This window comes from Mus musculus, chromosome 5, assembly GCF_000001635.26.
Source record: "Mus musculus strain C57BL/6J chromosome 5, GRCm38.p6 C57BL/6J".
NCBI lineage: Eukaryota > Metazoa > Chordata > Mammalia > Rodentia > Muridae > Mus > Mus musculus.
Genome location: NC_000071.6, coordinates 123,498,475 through 123,508,226, shown reverse-complemented (window position 1 = coordinate 123,508,226; position 9,752 = coordinate 123,498,475). Strand labels below are relative to the sequence as shown.

At 51.2% G+C, this 9,752-nt stretch overlaps 1 protein-coding gene across 5 annotated transcripts in view; it reads right to left on the bottom strand.

The window, feature by feature from the left end:
• Window positions 1-21: 21 nt before the first annotated feature.
• Lrrc43 (leucine rich repeat containing 43) overlaps window positions 22-9,752 on the bottom strand; it is an 18,919-nt gene continuing 9,188 nt past the window's right edge. Inside the window, exons 5-12 of one of the 5 annotated variants that reach the window (NM_001033461.3) lie at window positions 8,561-8,799; window positions 7,790-8,001; window positions 6,897-7,210; window positions 4,910-5,051; window positions 4,588-4,680; window positions 4,297-4,482; window positions 3,930-3,963; window positions 22-186 (exon numbers count right to left, since the gene is read on the bottom strand). In NM_001033461.3, the coding sequence (NP_001028633.1) occupies window positions 59-186; window positions 3,930-3,963; window positions 4,297-4,482; window positions 4,588-4,680; window positions 4,910-5,051; window positions 6,897-7,210; window positions 7,790-8,001; window positions 8,561-8,799 (1,348 nt within the window). In that variant the 3' untranslated portion in view covers window positions 22-58. Of the gene's footprint in view, window positions 187-3,929; window positions 3,964-4,296; window positions 4,483-4,587; window positions 4,681-4,909; window positions 5,052-6,896; window positions 7,211-7,789; window positions 8,002-8,560; window positions 8,800-9,752 lie in introns of those variants that run through there. The other 4 variants (NM_001289822.1, NM_001289821.1, XM_030254637.1 and 1 more) reach the window with 4 other exon arrangements.

The following is a 9,752-nucleotide window of genomic DNA, read 5'->3' as shown; positions in this document are numbered from 1 at the left end:
CCCTAGTGGCCACACAAACTCTCAAGCTCCGGCTGCAGAGCAGCCTTTATTCTCCCTGCTAGTCAATCAAGCTAAGGAATGCTTCCTCCACCGAGCGGTACTGGTGCAGCTGGATCTGGACCTCCACCGACAGTGGCTCTGGCTGGTACCCGCTTTCCATGGTTGGAGGCACCGTTTTCGACCTATCTGAGAAGATATAAATGCGAGCAGATGAGTACTAAGGGACAAACGGCCTGCAGGTCTCCCCGACTCGGGACGTACTCCTCCTTCATCCGGGAATTCAAGCCCTGTTCTCCAACCTAGAGGAATTCCGAAAGAGATCCAGCCCTAGTATGTTAATTGCAATCAAGAATACATTGATTCAATAAGCCCCAACTGTGTGAGTTGCGAAAGAAATTAGCTGCTTTCAAGATGACTAACAGATGGAACCTGAGGAGGCCACCTCCTGTAGCCAGGCAGGACCCCCAGTGGAAGCATAAGGACACCAGCCCACCCACAAAACTTTTGACCCCAAATCTGTCCTTTCTAAAAGAAATGGAGGGACAAAGATGGAGCAGAGACTGAAGGAATGGCCAACAACCAGCCAACTTGAGACTCATCCCATGGGCAAGCACCAATCCCTGACACCATCCCCTGAGGAGCTCTACACAGCAGCTGACTGAGCAGATGCAGATACCCACAGCCAGATATTGGACGGAGGTCGACGACTCCTGGGGAAGAGTTGGAAGAAGGATTGAAGCTTCCGCAGAAGGATTGAGGCTTCCGCTGGGGATAGGAACCCCACAGGAAGGCCAACAGCCTCACCTAACCTGGACCCCTGGGAGCTCTGAGTCTGAGCCACCAACCAACGAGCATACAGTGCATCTCAGTCACCATGTAGGTCCCCCCAACAAATGTAGCAGAGGCTCTCCCCTAAAGCTGTAGCCTGACTGTGGTACCAGTCCCCCCACAAGGTTCCCCCTAATCCTGCAGAGATTTGATGTGCGGGGGGGGGGGGGGTAATGCGTTTGGGATGGAAAGAGAGAGAGAGGGAAAGAGAGAAGAAAATTAAAGAAATCGGCTGCTTTTTTTTTGCCGCCAACTTGAGCTGAGTTCAATCCCCAGGACCCCCTTGTCCCTCTGACTTCCACATGCAAGCCACAGCCCACGTGTACACATAAACACACAAAATCATGTAAAAGTTAAGAAAAAGGGAAAAAAGACACTGAGGCTGTAGCTCAATTTCTGGAGGACTTTTTGTAACCCTAGGTTTGAGCCCCAGTGCTCTTTTCTTTTCTTTTCTTTTCTTTTCTTTTCATTGGTGGTGATCTGTTTTTGAGACAGGGTCGCTGAAGGCTTGGCTGTCCTGGAACTCACTAGGTAGTCCAGGCTGGCCTTTCTCCTCTTCCCTCCACCTCCCAGATGGTTTCTTTTTTGTTTTGTTTTTGTTTTTGTTTTTGCTTTTTGGTTGTTGTTTTGTTTTTCAAGACAGGGTTTCTCTGTGTAGCCCTGGCTGTCCTGGAACTCACTCTGTAGACCAAGCTGGCCTTGAACTTAGAAATTTGCCTGCCTCTGCCTCCCAAAATGCTAGGATGAAAGGCATGCGCCACCATGCCCGGCTGAGATGGTTTTTTAATAAGGAAAAAATCTTGAAGCCAGGAGTGACGGTGCACATCTGTAGTTAGAATATAGAGGTAGGAAGATCAGGAGTTTAAGGCCATCCTCAGTTACATAGCAAGTTCAAGGCCAGCCTAAGCTACATGAAACCTGGCCTTAAAAGAGAGAGGAAAGGCTGGTGAGACAGCAGGTAAAGGTGTTTGCTGCCAAGTCTATAACCCAGGTTCAAACCCTTTCCCTCCACCACAGTGGAAGGAGAAAAAGAGCTCCCGCAAGTTGTCCCCTGACTCCTACACATGCGCCTCACACAGCATATACACTTATACGCCCTAGTATAAAAAAGAAGCCAAAAAGGTGGGGGCACACACCTCCCACTACTTGGGAGGCAGAGGCAGGTGAATTTCTGAGTTTGAGGCTAGCCTGGTCTACAGAGTGAGTTCCAGGTCAGCCAGGGCTACACAGAGAAACCCTGTCTCAAAAAAACAAAAAAGAAGGAGAAGGAGGAGGAGGAGGAGGAGGAGGAGGAGGAGGAAGAGGAGGAGGAGGAGGAGAAGAAGAAGAAGAAGAAGAAGAAGAAGAAGAAGAAGAAGAAGAAGAAGAAGAAGAAGAAGAAGAAGAAGAAAGGAAGAAGGGGAGAAGGAGAAGAAAAAGAGGAAGAAAAAGAAAGAAGAAGAAAGAAGAAGAAGGAAGAAGAAAGAAAAAGAAGAAGAAGAAAAAGAAGAAGAAGAAGAAGAAGAAGAAGAAGAAGAAGAAGAAGAAGAAGAAGAAGAAGAAAAGGAGGAGAGGGAGGAGGAGAAGGAGAAGAAGAAGAAGAAGAAGAAGAAGAAGAAGAAGAAGAAGAAGAAAGGAGGAGAAGAAGGAGGCGAAGGAGAAGGAGAGGAACGAGAAGAAGGAGGAGGAGGAGAAGAAGAAGAAGAAAAGGAGGAGAGGGAGGAGGAGGAGAAGAAGAAGAAGAAGAAGAAGAAGAAGAAGAAGAAGAAGAAGAAGAAGAAGAAGAAGAAGAAGAAGAAGAAGAAGAAGAAGAAGAAGAAGAAGAAGAGAAAGAAAGAAAGAAAGACAGACAGACCAAAAACTTAGCACTTACTAAATGTGTCATAATATTCAAGAATATTCACAAACCCTATTTGAAATCCCTTAGAATACTCCCTTTGGGCTGGGGCTCAGGGCTGGAACACTTGCCAGCATGGGCTCATGGGATGATCCTTAGCAACTTTTAAAGAGAAGCTCCCCTCCTCAGCTTATGTGTGCAGCAACATAACCCCAGTTACACTGTAGCTGCAACCATCATTAAAAGACGAAATGTTTTCAAAGATCTTACCGGTTATCCGCACAGTCAGGTGTCACAGACATGTCCATACAGCCCACTATGGTGTGCCATCCAACTCTTTTCTTTTTTGGGGGACAGGGTCTGTCATTGGTACGAGACTCAATGAGTAGGCTAAGCTGGCTGGCCATTGAGTCCGGGGTTGAATGCCTGTTTCTGCCTCCCCGTCATTGGGAGTTACAAGAACAACCACCTCTTAAGTGGTTTTTGTTGTTGTTCTGTTCTAAGGGGTTGTTTGCTGTGGATTTTTTTTCTTGTTTGTTTGTTGAGACAGTTTCATGTAGCCAAGGCTATCCTTAAACTCATGTAGCTGAGGATGACCTTAACTCTCAATCCCCTTGCCTCTACCTCCCAGGCTTGTGCCATGCCTGGCTTGAAGTTTTCCTATTAAAGGCACTGAATGCTATAAATTAACCTCCAAATATTTTAATGGCACCCTACTAAGTGTGAGTTCGAGGCTAGCCTGGTATACATAGTGAGTTCCATGCCGTTACAGGGAGACAGAGACCCTGACTCAACAATAACAACAATACCTCTCCCCAATTCTAACACACTGGAAACTGAGGCAGGTGGAATCCTGAGTTCCGGACCAGTGTAGACTATGAGAAAAAAAGAGAAAGAAATGAAGGAAGAAAGAAACAAAGAAGAAAGGAAGGAAGAAAGGGAAGGGAAGGGAAGGGAAGGGAAGGGAAGGGAAGGGAAGGGAAGGAGGGAGGGGCTGGTGGAAGGTGAAGGAAGGATAGAAGACTTACCTAGCTGCGAAATGTGGGGGCTCACAGAATAAGTCCTCCTGGTTCAGCCCAGCCCAGCCCCCACCCAGCACCTTCCCCCATCATCACAACCTACAGCCGTGCTCGGGGGCTCTAGAGAAGATTCTGGACTTGCTTCTGTGCCAGATGGAAGTGATCTTCAGTGCTTTCATTCCGTAAGGCTCTGTATCCAGGACGGCCCCTTGGCAGGCTCTCTGCCCCCACCCCGCCCGCCCTCTGTGGCTGCTGGCAGGCCTTACCTTTCTTGAGAGATTTCTTTACCTTCTTTGAATCCTGAGAGAAAGAACCACAAAACCAGGCGTTTGCTGGAGCAGATGCCGACACTGGAGAACACCCACCCCTCCCAGGGCCGTGAATTCATCCCAGAACTGGGAGGGGGAGAAGGTTCCTGATGAGGAAGGTGGCTGATCTGGACCACAACTGGAGGAGGAGGTGTCACCATGTCAGTGTACCAGCAAAGTGCCCAGCAGCTCTGCTGTACAACCAGGGCCCCTCCAGAGTGCCACCACTCCCGGCCACACCCCCATCCCTGCCTGGCCCACCAAGCTTCCCCTAAAGAAGAGGAGAGGCGGAGACAAAAGGGCAAGAGCAAGGACCCCTTAATACCCTGGCATGTGTGAGCCTGTCTGTCTCCAGGGTTCGGACCACCCCGAAATTACACACAGTGGATACCACTGCCTCCCCGGCCAGCAAGGGCTCCAGGTACACCAGCCCGCTGCCCAACACCGTCAGCACAGGGGGGTCCTGCCGCAGCTCCCTGGGCGGCTCCTTTTTCTTCTTGTGGACCTTATCCTGTGGGCAAGGCCAGGAACACAGCTGTGAGCAGGGCACTGTGCCACACTCCCCTCCCTCCCTGCCCTGAGGTGGCCCACACAGGTCCTGCCATCCGTCCGTCACCTTAGCAGGCTCTTTCTTTTTATTGTTGTCTTTCCCCTTCTTGGCAGGCAAGGGACTCTCAACGGGAGTGGGTACCACAGGCCAGGAGAGGATCTAGACAACGAGATTCCACCCTCAGCCGAGCAGCGGACCGGCTACTGCCCCCCCCACCCCCCCATCCCCACCCCCCACCCATCTTGTCCTTTCTGGAAAGGGCTTGGAGAGGCGGGGGTGGGGTGGGGTGGTGGAATGTGACAACAGGATGGGAAAAGGGGTCATTGGAGAGGATGCGGACACAGGATCCTCCAGCCAATAGGAGGCCAGAACCCTCTGGCCTGCTCACTTTCTCCTCTACGATGCTCACAGTAGTCCCAGCCAGCAGGAAGGCCTTGACCCGGATCAGCTCCTTGAGGGTGTGCTTCATCTCATAGGTGCAGGGAATAACATCTGACCAGGGCTTGTGCACCGTGTTGAAGAGGACTGTCCTTGGGAGTGAGAGACATGTATGGCATTAAGGGGACGCCCGGGAAGAAAGCGAGCACTCACATGGGGTGGTGGGTGGGACGGTGGACCGTGCCACCAGACAGAAGAACTGGTAAGGCAGTGAGTAGCAAAGTTCAGAACCCCAATACAACGCCTAATTGAGAACAGCAAGGGTTCAAATTAGCTCCCCCCCTCACCGAATTCCTGTCGTGGAGCATGTGACCACGACACCCCACGAAGAGGAGAAGACAGTGACAACTGGTCAGGTAACAGAGCCTAGAGTTCTCCATGCTAATGAGGTGTCTAGGAGTCTCCGAGTGTGGCCAATGAGCTTCCCTTCATAGGCATCCCTTCCCACAAAAGGTATTTCAGCTCTGGTTCACCCTGAGTACATCGCACACATCCCCATCTGCCAGGAATAAACAGTTTGGACAAGCAAGGACTGTCTCCTCCATCAAGAACCACCTTAGGAGAGGCCTTCGGTCATACAGAGCCATGTCTAAGTCTCCTGCACAAGGCTCTTACCCTGAGCTAAGCAGCATCCTGCCACCCTCCACCCCCATGCTCATGGTAGGCCGAGGCTGTTCCTAACTCTTCAAGGTCAGCGCCCCCCCCCCCCGTCACCCTGTTCCTAACTCCTTGAGGTCATGGGGCCACCATTCCCAACTCAAGGTCCCCAGTGGTGCCCCACAGGCAGATGAGAGCCCCACCCCCACCTCTTCCTAACTCCTCAAGGTTCCCAGAAGCCTCTGGGTGCCCAGGAATTGAAGAACCCCAGCCCCTCCCAGCCCCCCCCCCCCCCCGCCCCGATCTTTCTCATCCAGAGAAACAAGGGCTGGGACCCTTATCTTAGACTGTGTTTGTGTTGGCGTCTCACAACCCTGGCTTGGTGAAGTGAAACTGAGAATCACAATGAGGGACCAGGATCTGGGCAAGGCAAAGGAACCAAAGGGTCAGAAAGGAACACGGGCAAAGAGACAAACGTCTGAGCAGGTGCTTCCTTCTGGGCATGCTCAGTGTGGAATCTGCTGCTGACCAACTAGAACCCATGGGGGGGGGTTGTTTGGTTTTGCTTGCTTTCTTTTCTTCTCTTTTCTTCTCTTTCTCTCTCTTTCTTTCTTTTAAGATTTACTTCTTCTTCTTCTTCTTCTTCTTCTTATTATTATTATTATTATTATACATAAGTACACTGTAGCTGTCTTCAGGCAGCACCAGAAGAGGACGTCAGATCTCATTACAGATGGTTGTGAGCCACCATGTGGTTGCTGGGATTTGAACTCAGGACCTTCAGAAAAGCAGTCAGTGCTCTTAACCACTGAGCCATCTCTCCAGCCTCATGGTTTTGCTTTCAAAAGAAAGTTTCATTGTGTAATCCTAGCTGGTCTGAAACTCATTAAATAGCCATGCTGGTCTCCAACTTGAAATAATCCCCCTGCCACCTCTTTCTAAATGCTGGAATTGAAGGTCTGTGCAACTCTGCTCAACTCCAAAGTTTAAAAACGAAATCAGCAGCCGGGCGTGGTGGTGCACGCCTTTAATCCCAGCACTGTTGCCCTCTGTTGAAAGGAAAGTCAATCTTTCAGAGAATTTCGGTTTCCCCAGGCAACGGGGGGGGGGGGGGGGGGACGACGACTCAGTCAGACTAAGTGGAAGGTTAGGGCTTCAGAAAAGAAAGGTCTGTGGCTAAGCCCATACCTACCTCTAGCTCACAGCCTACAAGCTAGCTACTAGGAAGGCATTGGCTCTTTGTGGTTTGACCGGTTTGATCAATGGAAGCTGCCAGGGGGCAGCCCTGGCTTGCAACCTCGGGTGCCCCATGCACCCTCCCAGCCGCCTCCTACCCTTACCCTGGGGATGGACAGAGCTGGATGTCTATCTTTGGCCGCAGCTTGGCCAGCTCTTCAGAAGAGTCGATTGACTGTGGCAGGGGCGCAGAGTGGATGGAAATGCTCGTCTCCGACCAGTCGACCTCTGTTATCCCAGATTCAACCGAGCCTTCTGCCATCTGACTCATCTCCTTCGCTATGAACTCAGACAGCTCCTTGGACATCTCCTCCGTCGAGCCTGGGTGAAACCTCTGACGGCCTCTGTGGCGGTGGCGGCCGTCTAAGGGATCCTCCTGTTGGTCCTCCTCATCGGTGCCAGAGAAATGCTTGTCGATCTGCCAGCAAAGACAGAACACGGGTTAGGCTGTTATTCCAATGAGTGTAGGCTGATGCGGGGAAGTGTCTGGGTGATGTTGGAGATGGGAACTCAGGGTCTTCTGCAGGCCAGGCAGGAGTTTTTAGCACTAAGCTGCGCATCCCAGCCCTATGTGAACCGAAAGCAGGGCCGGATGCACTAGCTTAGGATGAAGGAGGCAGAAACAAAGGCCGTCTGAACAGAGAACACTTCTCTGCCTGGGTGGTGTCCTTGGGGTTGGCCTGGGATGCAGAGGTTGGGCAGGGAACATGGTGAAAATTTTTCAAGTGGGGCCAGGTACAGAGCTGGGCAGAGTGGGACGACGTTCTGTGCTGCTTCCCTGTCAGGGTCAGTTGAAACAGGGACAGGAAGTGGGCATGGCTGAGACTCGACCTGCCTAGGGAAAGGGCTATCAGGCAGAACCCAACTCCCTGCACGGGGAGGGATATGATTCTATAAAGTCCTTCTTGGACCCTACGAAGCCGCTTTGTGTGCGCACCAAAGCCGGTAGACTTGTGTGAGGTGGGTGCATTCTGTTCCCGGGACCGGAAGGACATACCTCATCCAGAACGCTGTCATGATGTGTTGCCTCTACTAGCCCACTAACATTTCTTTCCATGTCCTCATCTTCCACAAAGTCATAGGTCACATAATAGCTGTAGCTAATGAAAGGGCCGTCAGGTCCCGGCTCCGGGTCCAAGATAGAGCTGTCCAGAACCCCTCTGACATTTCCAATCGTCACCACAAACTGGGCCTCACGTGCCAAAAGGTCTGCAAGGAGTAACACCAGGGCTGAGCGGCTGGGCTGGATGGAAGCATGGGTCACCCAGACACCCACCCCAACCCCACCCCTAGAGTTAGAATCGAAGCTCTCTGCCAAGCTCTGTCGGAGGGACTAAAGGGTTAGCCAGTGGATGCTGTGAAGCCTTGTTTTACTATCTGCTAAATGGGGGTGTGGAGAGGTGCGGTGTAGAGAGAGAGAGAGAGTTCTGGGAGAGGACAAGACATCTGTGATGTCAGCTGGTGCCTGGGGCTGTAGGTACTGCCAGCCAGCACTGTGACTCAGACCTTCAAAAGGCTCTGATGCACCTTATACCAGGAGCCACAAGGGGGTGATCTCAGGCCATCATAGAAACAAGATCCACAAAGAACAGAAGATGCCCCCCCAAATCCCTACCAGAGGGGGTCCTCCACAGAAAAAGCCCAAACCAAGGTAGCTTTGTGAACCTGCCCAGGGTCAAGGCCAAATGGGGAGCGGCTGGCTAGTTTCTAGGACGTGGGCAAAGGCAGAAGCTGGGGATGTGTAACTGTACCTATCACCTGTACCTACCACCGTGAATGTTGAGTCCCCGGAACTGGTGCTTCTCATTGGGAGACACGGTGATGTCGTCCAGCACACAAAGATGTGCCAGGCTGTCTATGGTAAAGCCACGGTAGTAAGGCACCAGAGATAGTGGGTTCCCCTGCAGTACTAGGAGCCTCAGGTGCCTCAGGGTACTGAGTCCCAAGATCATGTTCTGCAGGTCCGTCAAGTTGTTGAAGCCCAGGTCCAGGGAGACGAGTTGGGGCCTGGGAGGTTGGCCAAAATGGTTTAGAAGGTCAGCGAGCAGAGGGACAGCACGCTGACCACACACCTTGTTCTATCCTATTATCTCTTGAGCCTGCTTCTCCTTTCTCTCCAGAATTCATACAGCCTGTATTCATGGACTCCCAGAGCCCTTCCTGCCTCATGGCCATCTCTGTACCTCTCTCTGGGTGAGCTATCAGCCTAGTGTGTGCCTCTAGATCACCCCTCACTGACATGCATGCTGCAAGCCACTGTAGGAGCGTGCCTAAGGGAGTGAGGTGAGGATGCACCAGGCTGTGGCATCCAGACATATTGAGCTGGAAGTCTTTCTTCCGAGCCATAATGGCTCCAGTCATAGGGAGCTTATCAGCTCTTTTTTTCTTTTCTTTTCTTTTTTCTTTTTTTTTTTTTTTTTGACCAGTGGTTATCAACCTGTATGTTGAGACCTTTTTTGGAGTCTAGCAAACTTTCCCCAGGGATTGTATATCCTATATCCTGCATATCAGTTATTTATATTACAATTCATAACAGTAGCAAAGTTAAAGTTACGAATCTTATGGTTGTGGGTGGGGTGGGGTTTTGGGCACCACAGCATGAAGAACTATTTTATGGGGTCACAGCAATAGAAGGTTAAGAACCACTGCTCTAGACAATATGAGAGAAGAAAGAGTGTGCTGGTGTGAGCCAATAAGATTGGCTGGCAAAGGTGAACCCTGAGGCTTCCAGTATAGAGACCAAGACACAGGAAAAGGCAGAGCTCTGCCTGATGCTACAAACTACAGAGCAAGCTGACTTTAGCTCCAAGCACCAGGGAATCACATTGCCTGTCATGGTCACGCCAGGGCTCTCCTTGAACCCACAGGCTGAACCCAGCCTCCCCACTCTCTCTCTCTCTTTCGCCCTCCTCTCTTCCAATGGCCTGTTCTGCTATGATGGCTACTGGCCAGTTCCCGAG